The sequence below is a fragment of the Scyliorhinus torazame genome, chromosome 1 (assembly GCF_047496885.1).
Source record: "Scyliorhinus torazame isolate Kashiwa2021f chromosome 1, sScyTor2.1, whole genome shotgun sequence".
Lineage (NCBI taxonomy): Eukaryota > Metazoa > Chordata > Chondrichthyes > Carcharhiniformes > Scyliorhinidae > Scyliorhinus > Scyliorhinus torazame.
Window position 1 is genome coordinate 396,661,231 of NC_092707.1, and position 15,706 is coordinate 396,676,936.

The window sequence follows — 15,706 nt, forward strand, 5'->3', positions numbered from 1 at the left end:
GTAGGATTCAGTACACTTTGTTTGCTTTCTGTCCATTGGAGATAACAGGAAGAAAGACCTACATTTCTATCTTACTTTTCAAGAGGGTTTTCGAGTTAATGAAATACTTTTTGAAGTGTAATCTCTGTTGCAAAATAGCCGCCAATTTGCACAGTAAGCTTCCACATACAGAGATGTGATAATGACCAGATATTCTGTTTTTGTGATGGTCATTGAAGAATTGGCCAGGACATCAGGAATAACACCCCTGTTCCCCTTTGAAATATTGTCAGTCTTGCTCAAGCCCTCGAGTACGACTTGAACCCAGAACCTTTGGGACTTGGATACGAGGATGCTACCAACTGAGCCACGGCTGACACACGACACATATCAAGGAAATTGAATGTGGACAGGACGCCCTCCCAGAATCCCTAGTGCAAATGAAAGGACTCTATTAAACCGACTGATGTGAATCATATTCGAGTTATTCTCCCTTCCTGCACAATCAGTGCCTCGTGGCTGGTGGGGCTCTGGGCGGTTTAAGGCTCATAGTTACTGCTGAGAAATCATATGGCAGATGGTGATGTCAAAAAGCTTTCCGATGAATTACTCACTAAACACCCAGGGTGGTGTACTTAAAAAGAAGAGCTCAATACGTTGGATGTTGACGGTATCGAGAAGCATCTCGTCACTCCGTGATGTGGAGTATTAGTGAGAGGGGACTTGGTGCAGACCATTGATCGGGAACATGGCCTGGGCTGTAATGTTGCCAATACTAATTGGACTGTGCTAATGAGAAATTACTTTTCAAAAAGAGAACTGAATTTCCCGCACAGATCAGTTGGCAGAGCCAATGAGAGGCCAGAAGGTCCCACACTCCATTCCACCACCCCTGGCTGCAGTGATCGGAATAAAACACATTAAATGTAATGCTTCTCACAATCAGCAGGCGCAAAGCATTTTACAGCCAGGCTTATTGTAATGGAGGAAATGCGGCAGCCGGTATGCGCACAGCAAGATCCCACACGCAGTGATGTAATAAACGCTTTGTAATATAGGATGAGGGATAAATATTGGGCAGGACACCAGGGATAACTCCCTGGTTTCAGGGGATTTTTAATATCCACCTGAACAGGGCCTCTTCTCATCTGAAGGATGGCACCTCCAACAGTGCAGCACAGTCCCAGTACTGCACTGGAGTGTCACTTGTGTCCTCAGCTCCTGGAGTGGGACTCAAACCCAGAACCTCAGTTCTCCAACTGAGCCACAGCGGACAAGGCATATCTCCAGCCAGGTTAGCGTTAGGGGTGATATAACTGGCCTCAGTGCTCAAGGGTCAGACACTCCTGATTACCACCCAGCAGAACATACACGGATGTGTACAACGTGCGAGGGCATGATAATCTTTATTAGTGTCACAAGTAGGCTTACATTAACACTGCACTGAAGTTACTGCGAAAATCCCCCAGTCGCCACATTCCGGCGCCTGGTCGGGTACACGAGGGGCAATTGATCTGCTGACTCTCCCCGTTCAGGCACAGGCACGTGGAGTGTTCACTTGGGTCTGCCAAGGGAGGTGTGCATGGGGCCATAGAACATCAACTCAGCGAGAACCAATGGCTTCAAGGGCGGGATGGATACGGGGTGGAGCTGCTAGCACGCAGGGATTAAGAGCAATCAATGGAAGATGGTAGCAGCGGTGGGCAGTGTTTGCCGTGCAAAATACAATATCAAGCCAAGCAATTTGCGATTGCCGCTGTGAATTGAGGCAAAGCAAACGGCAGCATCTTCTCAAGTGTGCGGTGCAGTGCAATGGAAGAGAAGAGGCCGCAGGAACCCGGTGAAGGGAGGAACAGGGTCTACGATCAGGGTCTACGGGGGACTGCAGACATGGCCGAGGTAAGCAAAGCAGTTTGCCGAGCTAGTGTGTGGCGTGTGTGTACCTGTTTTTTCCATGAAGTCAAATGGCAGCAGAGACTAAGGCAACTTAAGAAGCTATGTTGCTGGAGTAAAAGAACAGAACAGAAGAAAGAAAGAACAAAAAAAAAGTGACTAAAATAACTGCAGGCCACATAAGCATATCTGTTTTAACTGGTTAGTGCCTTCGTAAAGAACCTGATAATGCCCTATTGAATTTGTTAGCACGACCATTGCACAATTACATCACAAGGGAGGACAGTCGGTTTAAGGGCTTTGAAATGCAGCTTTAGAATGGTAAACATTTTGATTTTAGCGCTGAGAAAACACTTGAACTCTGCCCTGAGAAATGATGAATGTGAAGGAGGATCAAATATAATCCAAGCCAAACTGTAACCACCGACTCTACCTATTTTAGGATGCCGATAAACAGGCAGGGCAGCATTTACTGCTCACACCCAGTTGCATTCAGGACAATAAGTGCCAAACATGCAGTGTGGGAGTGGAGTTTGATGTCGGCCCAACCATATATGGGCGAAAGGTTGCCTGCATCCTGAAGATGGGCAGAAGTGAATGATTTATTCACTGGGGTGGCAGTGGTGTAGTGGTATTGTCATTGGATAACAAATCCAGTAGATCCAGGGCCTGGGGACCTGGCTTCGAATCCCACCACGGCAGATAGTGAAATTTGAACTCAATAAAAATCCAGAATTAAATGTCCAACGGTAACCATTGTCGATTGCCGTAAAAATCCGGTTCACGAATGTCCTTTAGGGAGGGAAATCTGCCTGGTCGGCTTACATGGGACTGCAGACCCACAGCAATGTGGCTGACTCTTAAATGCCCTCAGTGCAATTAGGGATGGGCAATTAAAAAAAAACGTTTTCACACTTTTATAACCCGCCCTGGGTGAAATTGGAATTAGTGACCTTACTGGCCCAACCCTCGAGGGTTACTGGTATAACCACAATATGAGGTGGTGGAAAGAAAGACTTGCATTTACATCGCACCTTTAACAACCACCATGACTTCTAATCCAGAGGGTCCGGGTTTGGGTCCCGGCTTGGGTCACTGTCTGTGCGGAGTCTGCACGTTCTCCCCGTGTCTGTGTGGGTTTCCTCCGGGTGCTCCGGTTTCCTCCCACAGCCCAAAGACGTGCAGGTTAGGTGGATTGGTCGTGCTAAATTGCCCTTAGTGTCCATAATTGCCCTTAGTGTTGGGTGGGGTTACTGGGTTATGGGGATAGGGTGGAGGTGTGGACCTTGGGTAGGCTTGTGTGAGGGTAGAGGGCAACGATCCCCGGAATGAGTCATTAGGGGCAGCACGGTAGCCTTGTGGATAGCACAATTGCTTCACAGCTCCAGGGTCCCAGGTTCGATTCCGGCTTGGGTCACTGTTCCAAAGAACTGGTGCAGACTCGATGGGCCGAATGGTCTCCTTCTGCACTGTAAATTCTATGATTCATATGCCACAAAAAGTCTTACAGCCAGTGCAATGCTTTTGAAGTGCAATCATTGTTTTAATGCAGCCAATTTACGCACAGAAAGCCCCCACAAATAGCAATCGGAAAGTGACCAGATAATCATTTTTTTTGCCAGGAATAACTGTTGGTCAGGCCACTGGGAAAATGCCCTGCTGCTCTTCTTCAAAGTAGGGCCATGGCATCTTTCACACCCACATGAGAGAGGGAGGGAGGGTTTACAGCACCATCAACGACGTAGCCTTTCTCAGTACTGCTCCGGACCTTTAGTATAGAGTTTTTATCCTGGCAGTGGACTCGGATTTCCGACTCAGAGACAGGAGTGCTATGAACGAAGTCACAGAGCCCTGTCGATAAGGCATAGGCTTGAAATGTTAACTCTGTTTCTCTCTCCACAGATGCTGTGGAGTATTTCCCCATTATCTTCTGGGTTTTTTTTAGATCGCTGGACTCTGCAGGATTTTGCTTTTTGTATTAGCGTCTGACTGATTAGGGTCGTTGGTCGATGAAAGGCTTCATGAATTGGAAAGCGTAGAAATAGAGGGGGAGGAGTTGAACTGGTGCAATCTATCTCGCGATGCTTCTCAAATAACGTTTATTGATTTTACCAAAACACACGCCTGGGACATTTCCTCTCTCAACTGAATAAGGGCTCAAATAAAAGACAAAGTATTCAGTTTAACATCGCCACTGAGGGAACGGGCGTTTGAGCGGAGTGTAGCAAAATTTTCTCGGGTTGACACACGCCCATCCCATCCCCCACACTTCCCTCCCAACATGATGTGACAATGCAATATCCTTCATTAGGTTTCAGACGCCGGAAAAGGCAAGCAAGGGGAAAGGTTTCACCAGACGGCCTCAAAGAGATTGTTAGTCAGACTTACCATTCGCTCCTGATCTTCCTCCTCATCCAGGCAACTTGCAGAGAGATGGGATGATGACGAGGCGAATATCGGGCCCTGGGAGTAGTACTGGGAACTGCGAAAACCATCCTTCCTTAGTTTATCACAGTCTGCAGGCACACAGTAAGAGAGAGGGAGAGAGACTGAGAGCAGCCCGAGTGTAAATTGCAGCATCTGTTAGAAGCAAAACCAATTCACCCTTTGTTTAAATTCACATCAATGCCCGGAGACCCCGACTGGCACTCAGCACCTCGTCCACCGGGTACTGGGGTTTCCGACACAGCTGCTGATATTCACCATTAAACATACCTAGACTGGGTGTTCTATGTTGCCTTGGGCGGTACAGACATAGAACCGTAGAATCCTCGGGCGAGATTTTCCGTGGCAGGTTCCCCGGCGTCGGGAATGGGCGAGCCACACAAAATGGCACAGACCTCGGCAGGACTGGAAGATCTGGCCAGGGGCCAATGGTGAGCTGCCTCCGCCAGCGGAAAGCACGCAGCGCGGGGTGAAAAATCCTGCTCATAGATTCCACGCCATATCCCAGACTTGGCCTCCTGAGCCAGGGCAGCATGATGTTGTCCGGGGACGGAGATTCGCTGTACCCGATTGTTATCTGGGACTCGAGACTCACTATTCCCGATGTCTGGGACTGCTGCAACTGGCCTTGGTGTCGCTCTACGAGATGTGCGTGAGCGTTCTCCTAAGTCAAGGCAAACGACATTTAAGGGCAAGCTTGATAAATGGAGAAAGGAATGGAATATGCTGATTGGATTAAGACGAAGAGGGATGGGGGGGATGGGAGGAGGCTCATGTGGGCCTGTTGGGCCGAGTGTTCTGATCGTCCTATATAATTCAACGTCATTAATGAACCGTCCTGCGTTTGTCTTTTTTCGGGTTATGTGCTTCTGTGGGTCATTCCCGATTCTGGCCTTGCTGCAACTTAGAAATTTATCGAGTGGCAGAAGGTGCTTAAAAGCTCATTAATCCCTTTCAGATGGTATTACTGGGAGTAAGCTGCATTAATTTACAGATGAGGCGGCAACATTCTGTCTAGCCCGAGACCCCAGGGGAGGAGGGGGGAGGGTCCTTTCTGTAAAAATTGGCCATTATCCCAGTGCAGCCAGGGGATGACGGAATACGAGGCTAGGGCAGCAAGTGGCGGTGAGGCAAAGCAGCCCTTCAGCTGTTGCGTGCATCAGCACTGGCTGAGGGAGTAAACTCCCAACTCGGAGTCAAAAGCCTGGAAGGTTCACGTCTTAGCCCAGGCCTTGTGCACAAAGGTAAGGCTGACACTCCCAGTGCAGCGCTGAGGGAGCAACACTGAGAGAGAGGCGGTTAAATAATAATAATCGCTTATTGTCACAAGTAGGCTTCAATGAAGTTACTGTGAAAAGCCCCTAGTCGCCACATTCCGGCGCCTGTTCGGGGAGGCCGGTGCGGGAATTGAACCCGCGCTGCTGGCATTGTTCTGCATTGCAAGCCAGCTGTTTAGCCCACTGCGCTAAACCAGCCTCTAATTGAACCTGCCCTACTTCAAAGAGGAGTAGGGGAGTTATCTGTGGTGCCTCAGCCGATCGCCACCTCAAAGGGCATCACAAAAAGATTATCTGGTCATTATCACAAAGGTGTTTGTGGGAGTTTGCTGCGTGCAAATTAGCTGCTGTGCTTTCTCTAGTGGGCTACAGGGAAAAGGCAGGGAGTGGGCGCTAGGTAAATTGCTCCTTCAGAGGACCAGTACACACATGGTGGGACAAACCATGGGAGGTTTTTGTGCGTCTGGGGACGCGAGAGGCAGAAAAGGCACGTGCTTCTATCTGTTTCCAAAGCTAGCTTTTCCTGAATCAGATCACCAGTTTGTTGCCAGAGGCGATAGCTTGAGGGCTGACCAGGAGACTCTCCCCCTCTTGCCACCTGGCGGCCATCAGGCGTATCGGAAGGATTTACAGGCTGATACTCAGTCGGTTTCGGTCCCGTTATGAACGCACCTTCCTTGGCAATCAAGTGCTGGGGTGGGACTTGAACCCAGAGCTTCTTGGTTCGGAGGCAGAGACGCTGCCCACTGTGTCACACAAGACCTTACTCAAAGGTACTTAATTGGGAACTGCCCTTTGCAGGACCTGAGAATGCACTTTATGAACAGATGGCTTAGCTATTCCTCATAAGTAAATAAGCTTCTTGAATAGTCATGGCCAAGCTCTGGTCCATTTATCCAAGAGTATTGGACTCACAACCACACATTGGGCAATCAATGGTGTTATAGCTCGGAGCTCAGTGTTCAGGGTCTAACCCCTGCCTGAATCCAAATTCATGTACCAATTCATCAATGTCATTCATTTCTTTCACTGCGATTCTGAATCGAACTGTCCCGAATGTGCGCTGAACAAGACTTGGTCACAGGTTCCATTTTACACCTCGAAGCTGCAGAATATGGACAATGAGGAAACAGTTTAGTGTTGGGCACGGGCAAGCACTGCTTTTCCACATGGCTGGCTCGTCATCTCTTCCTGCTGGGGTGCAGTGCAAAGCAACACCAGTTCTCTCTTGCCTTTCACGCGGGTGCAAGCTTCTCCCTCTCCTTTCTGCCCATCTCTCCGTCACTAACTCTGTTGCTGATACACTCGCTCTCCGACTCGCCACAGAACCCCAAAGGTGGAGCAGGCCAATTGGCCCATCGAGTCTGTCCCGCCCCTCGCAAAAAAGAGCGACCCACTCCCCTGCCCTCTCCCCATAACCCTGCACATTGGTCGTGGCCAATCCACCGACCCTGCACACCTTTGGACAGTAAGGGGCAATTTGGAATGGCCAATCCATGTAACCCTCTGTCTCTGCCTCGCCCTCTTTGTCAGTCACTCTCTGACACTCACTTTCCCATCCGTGCTCTCTCCCCGTCACCCGCTCTGTCTGACATGTTCTCTCTCCGTCGCACTGTCTCTTCGGCCCGCTTGGTCACTTGTTTTCTGGCACTCACACTTTGTGATTCTCTCTCACCTCCAATCTCCGTGCCACAATTGTGTATCTCAGAATTAAATGACATCTCCCGATATTTGACCCGAATTCCACTCAGGTCCGACCTCAGAAATTGTTCTGCTTGGTGAAGGACGGCATGGGCAAGGGGAAGACCAGGGGCTGGTTTAGCACAGTGGGCTAAACAGCTGACTTGTAATGCAGAACAAGGCCAGCAGCGCGGGTTCAACTGCCGTACCGGCCTCCCCGAACAGGCGCCGGAATGTGGCGACTAGGGGCTTTTCACAGTAACTTCATTGAAGCCTACTTGTGGCAGTAAGCGATTATTATCTTATTATTACCATTTTAAAACATTATAAGCAGGTGATTCATGCCTTCGTCATCTCCAGACCTGACTATCCCAACGCACTCCGAACTCCTACCAGCTCTTCGCTCCTCCTGATCTCTGCAATCTCCTCCAGCTCCTCAACCCTCAGAGATGACTGCGCTCCTCCAAATCTGCCCACATGTGCATCCCTTATCTTAATTGCTCTGCCCCTGGGTGGTCCTTCAGTTCCTGGGCCCTAAGCTCTGAAATTCCCTCCCTACATCCCTCTGCCCTGCTGTCCTCCTTTAAGAAGCTCCTTAAACTTCCTTGACCAAGCATTTGATCATCCGACCTCCTGTCTCCTTATGTGGCCTGTTGTCATTGTTTTATGATGCTCCTGTGGAGCGTCTTGGCATGCAAACCATTGCCATAATGTGACAACTCTCTTTCAGGGTCCCCGTAACAGGATCGTCTTGACTTGCACAGACAAGGCTGGCTGCTGAGGCATAATTCGCAGATCAGGCAGTGAATTAATGACCGTTCTTTCACTCCCAGCTGCTGTCTGGAGGAGGTAATGCTACATTACATCGGAACCCGTTCCCCGCCCCCACCATCACTTATCCCCGGCATATGGCGGAGACAGGAAATGCCGACACAGAGCAGCCACACGGGCCTTCGTCAACCAGGCCCTTTGTGGAAACTCCAGAGAAAGGAAGGAAAACAAATTGTGAGCTCCATCGCAGTGTGGCAGCTGGACCAATGCGCTCAGAGAATTGAGCCAGACAGACACACAGTGACCTTCTGCCCAAAGACCGACACACACGTCTAGAAACAAAGAAATGAGCAACTCGAGGCTGAGGTTCACCAGCAGCTGCAGCATCCACCCTTCGAACTGAAGGCACACAGACTCCTCAATACTCCCCTTTGCTTTGCCACTGAAGGAATTTTCAGCTGTCGGAATTGCTGGTGAACTAGCCCAGTGGCGAGTGCTCTTGTCTCGTAGTCAGGTCAGTGGGTTCAAATCCCACACCAGAGACTTGCGCGGCTCACCCAGGCACATACCTCACTGCAGAGGGAGACCTACAACCCTGTCAGCACACTGCGGTGGGTATCCGGGACGGAGTCACACTGCTCCCGATGTCCGGCTCCGGCACGCACTGTTCCCGATGTTAGGCACCGAGATGCACTGTTCCCGATATCCGGGACCGAGACTCGCTGTTCCCGATGTCCTGCATCGACACGCACTGTTCCCGACATCCGGGACCGAGACTCGCTGTTCCCGATGTCCGGGACAGAGACTCGCTGTGCCCGGTGTCTGGAACGGAGTCACGCTGTTCCCGAAGTCTGGCACCGACACGCACTGTTCCCGACGTCCGGGACAGAGACTCGCTGTGCCCGGTGTCTGGAACGGAGTCACGCTGTTCCCGAAGTCTGGCACCGACACGCACTGTTCCCGACGTCCGGGACAGTGACTCGCTGTCCCCGGTGTCTGGAACGGAGTCACGCTGTTCCCGAAGTCTGGCACCGACACGCACTGTTCCCGACGACCGGGACAGAGACTCGCTGTCCCCGGTGTCTGGAACTGAGTCACGCTGTTCCCGAAGTCAGGCACCGACACGCACTGTTCCCGACGTCCGGGACCGAGACTTGCTGTTCCTGATGTCCAGGACCGAGACTCGCTGTTCCTGATGTCCGGGACCGAGACTCGCTGTTCCCCACGTCCGGGACCGAGACTCGCTGTTCCCCACGTCCAGGACCGAGACTCGCTGTTCCCGATGTCCGGGACCGAGACTCGCTGTTCCTGATGTCCAGGACCGAGACTCGCTGTTCCCCACGTCCGGGACCGAGACTCGCTGTTCCCCATGTCCGGGACCGAGACTCGCTGTTCCTGATGACCGGGACCGGGACTCGCTGTTCCCGATGTCCGGGACCGAGACTCGCTGTTCCTGATGACCGGGACCGGGACTCGCTGTTCCCGATGTGCGGGAACGAGACTCGCTGTTCCCGATGTCCGGGACCGAGGCTCGCTGTTCCCGATGACCGGGACCGAGGCTCGCTGTTCCCGATGTCCGGGACCGAGAATCGCTGTTCCCCACGTCCGGGACCGAGACTCGCTGTTCCCCACGTCCGGGACCGAGACTCGTTGTTCCCGGGGTCCGGGACCAAGACACGCTGTTCCCGGCATCCTGGACCGGGTCTCGCTGTTCCCGATGACGGGGACCGAGACTCGCTGTTCCCGGTGTCCGGTACGGAGACTCGCTGATCCCGGTGTCCGGTACAGAGACTCGCTGTTCCCGGCGTCCGGGATCGAGACTCGTTGTTCCACATGTCCAGGACCGAGACTCGCTGTTCCCGGCGTCCGGGATCGAGACTCGTTGTTCCCCATGTCCAGGACTGAGACTTGTTGTTCCCCATGTCCGGGACCGAGACTCGCTGTTCCCGGCGTCCGGGACCGAGACTCGTTGTTCCACATGTCCAGGACCGAGACTCGCTGTTCCCCACGTCCGGGATCGAGACTCGTTGTTCCCCATGTCCAGGACTGAGACTTGTTGTTCCCCATGTCCGGGACCGAGACTCGCTGTTCCCGGCGTCCGGGACCGAGACTCGCTGTTCCCCACGTCCGGGACCGAGACTTGTTGTTCCCCATGTCCGGGACCGAGACTCGCTGTTCCCCACGTCCGGGACCGAGCCTCGCTGTTCCCCACGTCCGGGACCGAGACTCGCTGTTCCCCACGTCCGGGACCGAGACTCGCTGTTCCCCATGTCCGGGACCGAGACTCGCTGTTCCCCATGTCCGGGACCGAGACTCGCTGTTCCCCACGTCCGGGACCGAGACTTGTTGTTCCCCATGTCCGGGACTGACACTCGCTGTTCCCCATGTCCGGGACTGACACTCGCTGTTCCCCATGTCCGGGACTGACACTCGCTGTTCCCGGCATCCGGGACCGAATCGCGCTGTTCCCCACGTCCGGGACCGAGACTCGCTGTTCCCCACGTCCGGGACCGAGACTCGCTGTTCCCCATGTCCGGGACTGACACTCGCTGTTCCCGGCATCCGGGACCGAATCGCGCTGTTCCCCACGTCCGGGACCGAGACTCGCTGTTCCCCACGTCCGGGACCGAGACTCGCTGTTCCCCACGTCCGGGACCGAGACTCGCTGTTCCCGGAGTCCGGGACCGAATCGCGCTGTTCTCCACGTCCGGGATCGAGACTCGCTGTTCCCGGTATCCGGGACCGAGACTCGTTGTTCCCGGGGTCCGGGACCAAGACACGCTGTTCCCGGCATCCTGGACCGGGTCTCGCTGTTCCCGATGACGCGGACCGAGACTCGCTGTTCCCGGTGTCCGGTACGGAGACTCGCTGATCCCGGTGTCCGGTACAGAGACTCGCTGTTCCCGGCGTCCGGGATCGAGACTCGTTGTTCCCCATGTCCAGGACCGAGACTCGCTGTTCCCCACGTCCGGGACCGAGACTTGTTGTTCCCCATGTCCGGGACCGAGACTCGCTGTTCCCCATGTCCGGGACCGAGACTCGCTGTTCCCCACGTCCGGGACCGAGACTCGCTGTTCCCCATGTCCGGGACCGAGACTCGCTGTTCCCCATGTCCGGGACCGAGACTCGCTGTTCCCCACGTCCGGGACCGAGACTCGCTGTTCCCGGTATCCGGGACCGAGACACGCTGTTCCCGGCATCCTGGACCGGGTCTCGCTGTTCCCGATGACGCGGACCGAGACTCGCTGTTCCCGGTGTCCGGTACGGAGACTCGCTGATCCCGGTGTCCGGTACAGAGACTCGCTGTTCCCGGCGTCCGGGATCGAGACTCGTTGTTCCCCATGTCCAGGACCGAGACTCGCTGTTCCCCACGTCCGGGACCGAGACTTGTTGTTCCCCATGTCCGGGACCGAGACTCGCTGTTCCCCATGTCCGGGACCGAGACTCGCTGTTCCCCACGTCCGGGACCGAGACTCGCTGTTCCCCATGTCCGGGACCGAGACTCGCTGTTCCCCATGTCCGGGACCGAGACTCGCTGTTCCCCACGTCCGGGACCGAGACTTGTTGTTCCCCATGTCCGGGACTGACACTCGCTGTTCCCCATGTCCGGGACTGACACTCGCTGTTCCCCATGTCCGGGACTGACACTCGCTGTTCCCGGCATCCGGGACCGAATCGCGCTGTTCTCCACGTCCGGGATCGAGACTCGCTGTTCCCGGTATCCGGGACCGAGACTCGTTGTTCCCGGGGTCCGGGACCAAGACACGCTGTTCCCGGCATCCTGGACCGGGTCTCGCTGTTCCCGATGACGGGGACCGAGACTCGCTGTTCCCGGTGTCCGGTACGGAGACTCGCTGATCCCGGTGTCCGGTACGGAGACTCGCTGTTCCCGGCGTCCGGTACGGAGACTCGCTGTTCCCCACGTCCGGGACCGAGACTCGCTGTTCCCCACGTCCGGGACCGAGACTCGCTGTTCCTAGTGTCCCGGACCGAGACTCGCTGTTCCCCACGTCCGGGACCGAGACTCGCTGTTCCCGGTATCCGGGACCGAGACTCGTTGTTCCCGGGGTCCGGGACCAAGACACGCTGTTCCCGGCATCCTGGACCGGGTCTCGCTGTTCCCGATGACGCGGACCGAGACTCGCTGTTCCCGGTGTCCGGTACGGAGACTCGCTGATCCCGGTGTCCGGTACAGAGACTCGCTGTTCCCGGCGTCCGGGATCGAGACTCGTTGTTCCCCATGTCCAGGACCGAGACTCGCTGTTCCCCACGTCCGGGACCGAGACTTGTTGTTCCCCATGTCCGGGACCGAGACTCGCTGTTCCCCACGTCCGGGACCGAGACTCGCGGTTCCCCACGTCCGGGACCGAGACTCGCTGTTCCCCACGTCCGGGACCGAGACTCGCTGTTCCCCACGTCCGGGACCGAGACTCGCTGTTCCCCATGTCCGGGACCGAGACTCGCTGTTCCCCATGTCCGGGACCGAGACTCGCTGTTCCCCACGTCCGGGACCGAGACTCGCTGTTCCCGGTATCCGGGACCGAGACACGCTGTTCCCGGCATCCTGGACCGGGTCTCGCTGTTCCCGATGACGCGGACCGAGACTCGCTGTTCCCGGTGTCCGGTACGGAGACTCGCTGATCCCGGTGTCCGGTACAGAGACTCGCTGTTCCCGGCGTCCGGGATCGAGACTCGTTGTTCCCCATGTCCAGGACCGAGACTCGCTGTTCCCCACGTCCGGGACCGAGACTTGTTGTTCCCCATGTCCGGGACCGAGACTCGCTGTTCCCCACGTCCGGGACCGAGACTCGCTGTTCCCCACGTCCGGGACCGAGACTCGCTGTTCCCCATGTCCGGGACCGAGACTCGCTGTTCCCCATGTCCGGGACCGAGACTCGCTGTTCCCCACGTCCGGGACCGAGACTCGCTGTTCCCCATGTCCGGGACCGAGACTCGCTGTTCCCCATGTCCGGGACCGAGACTCGCTGTTCCCCACGTCCGGGACCGAGACTTGTTGTTCCCCATGTCCGGGACCGAGACTCGCTGTTCCCCACGTCCGGGACCGAGACTTGTTGTTCCCCATGTCCGGGACTGACACTCGCTGTTCCCCATGTCCGGGACTGACACTCGCTGTTCCCCATGTCCGGGACTGACACTCGCTGTTCCCGGCATCCGGGACCGAATCGCGCTGTTCTCCACGTCCGGGATCGAGACTCGCTGTTCCCGGTATCCGGGACCGAGACTCGTTGTTCCCGGGGTCCGGGACCAAGACACGCTGTTCCCGGCATCCTGGACCGGGTCTCGCTGTTCCCGATGACGGGGACCGAGACTCGCTGTTCCCGGTGTCCGGTACGGAGACTCGCTGATCCCGGTGTCCGGTACGGAGACTCGCTGTTCCCGGCGTCCGGTACGGAGACTCGCTGTTCCCGGCGTCCGGGATCGCGACTCGTTGTTCCACATGTCCGGGACCGAGACTCGCTGTTCCCCACGTCCGGGACCGAGACTCGCTGTTCCCCATGTCCGGGACCGAGACTCGCTGCTCCCGATGTGCGGGACCGAGACTCGCTGTTCCCGATGTCCGGGACCGAGACTCGCTGTTCCCGATGTCCGGGACCGAGGCTCGCTGTTCCTGATGTCCGGGACCGAGACTCGATGTTCCCCACGTCCGGGACCGAGACTCGCTGTTCCCGGTATCCGGGACCGAGACTCGTTGTTCCCGGGGTCCGGGACCGAGACTCGCTGTTCCCGATGTGCGGGACCGAGACTCGCTGTTCCCCACGTCTGGGACCGAGACTCGCTGTTCCCCACGTCCGGGACCGAGACAGAGATACCCCGTCACCCATGTCCGGGGCCGAGACTCGTTGTTCCCCATGTCCGGGACTGACACTCGCTGTTCCCGGCATCCGGGACCGAGACTCGCTGTTCCCGGTGTCCGGGACCGAATCGCGCTGTTCTCCACGTCCGGGATCGAGACTCGCTGTTCCAGGTATCCGGGACCGAGACTCGTTGTTCCCAGGGTCCGGGACCAAGACACGCTGTTCCGGGCATCCTGGACCGGGTCTCGCTGTTCCCGATGACGGGGACCGAGACTCGCTGTTCCCGGTGTCCGGTACGGAGACTCGCTGATCCCGGTGTCCGGTACGGAGACTCGCTGTTCCCGGCGTCCGGGATCGCGACCGTTGTTCCACATGTCCGGGACCGAGACTCGCTGTTCCCCACGTCCGGGACCGAGACTCGCTGTTCCCGATGTCCGGGACCGAGACTCGCTGTTCCACACGTCCGGGACCGAGACTCGCTGTTCCCGGCGTCCGGGATCGAGACTCGCTGTTCCACATGTCCGGGACCGAGACTCGCTGTTCCACACGTCCGGGACCGAGACTCGCTGTTCCCGGCGTCCGGGATCGAGACTCGCTGTTCCACATGTCCGGGACCGAGACTCGCTGTTCCCCATGTCCGGGACCGAGACTCGCTGTTCCCCACGTCCGGGACCGAGACTCGCTGTTCCCCACGTCCGGGACCGAGACTCGCTGTTCCCCACGTCCGGGACCGAGACTCGCTGTTCCCCATGTCCGGGACCGAGACTCGCTGTTCCCGATGTGCGGGACCGAGACTCGCTGTTCCCGGCGTCCGGGATCGAGACTCGTTGTTCCCCACGTCCGGGACCGAGACTCGCTGTTCCGCACGTCCGGGACCGAGACTCGCTGTTCCCCATGTCCGGGACCGAGACTCGCTGTTCCCGATGTGCGGGACCGAGACTCGCTGTTCCCGGCGTCCGGGACCGAGACTCGCTGTTCCCGATGTGCGGGACCGAGACTCGCTGTTCCCGATGACCGGGACCGAGACTCGCTGTTCCCCACGTCCGGGACCGAGACTCGCTGTTCCCGATGTCCGGGACCGAGACTCGCTGTTCCCGGCGTCCGGGATCGAGACTCGTTGTTCCCCACGTCCGGGACCGAGACTCGCTGTTCCCGGCGTCCGGGACCGAGACTCGCTGTTCCGGGCGTCCGGGATCGAGACTCGTTGTTCCCCACGTCCGGGACAGAGACTCGCTGTTCCCGGCGTCCGGGACCGAGACTCGCTGTTCCCCACGTCCGGGACCGAGACTCGCTGTTCCCCACGTCCGGGACCGAGACTCGCTGTTCCCCACGTCCGGGACCGAGACTCGCTGTTCCCCACGTCCAGGACCGAGACTCGCTGTTCCCGATGTCCGGGACCGAGACTCGCTGTTCCCGATGTCCAGGACCGAGACTCGCTGTTCCCGATGTCCGGGACCGAGACTCGCTGCTCCCGATGTCCGTGACCGAGACTCGCTGTTCCCGATGTCCGGGACCGAGATTCGCTGTTCCCCATGTCCGGGACCGAGACTCGCTCTTCCCGGTGTCCGGACCTGAGACTCGCTGTTCCCCACGTCCGGGACCAAGACTCGCTGTTCCCGATGTCCGGGACCGAGATTCGCTGTTCCCCATGTCCGGGACCGAGACTCGCTCTTCCCGGTGTCCGGACCTGAGACTCGCAGTTCCCCACGTCCGGGACCGAGACTCGCAGTTCCCGGCGTCCGGACCTGAGACTCGCTGTTCCTCATGTCCGGGAACGAGCCTCGCTGTTCCCAATGTCCCGGACCTGAGACTCGCAGTTCCCCACGTCCGGGACCGAGACTCGCT

General features: G+C 56.8%; 1 protein-coding gene across 4 annotated transcripts in view; it reads right to left on the minus strand.

The window, feature by feature from the left end:
* The window catches only part of LOC140427820 (NHS-like protein 1), a 135,294-nt gene that overhangs the window by 32,176 nt on the left and 87,412 nt on the right, over positions 1 to 15,706 (minus strand). For 3 of the 4 annotated variants that reach the window (XM_072513537.1, XM_072513518.1, XM_072513547.1), the window contains exons 3-4: positions 4,261 to 4,388; positions 1,923 to 1,982 (exon numbers count right to left, since the gene is read on the minus strand). In XM_072513537.1, the coding sequence (XP_072369638.1) occupies positions 1,923 to 1,982; positions 4,261 to 4,388 (188 nt within the window). The remainder of the gene's footprint in view (positions 1 to 1,922; positions 1,983 to 4,260; positions 4,389 to 15,706) is intronic. The other variant, XM_072513526.1, reaches the window with a different exon arrangement.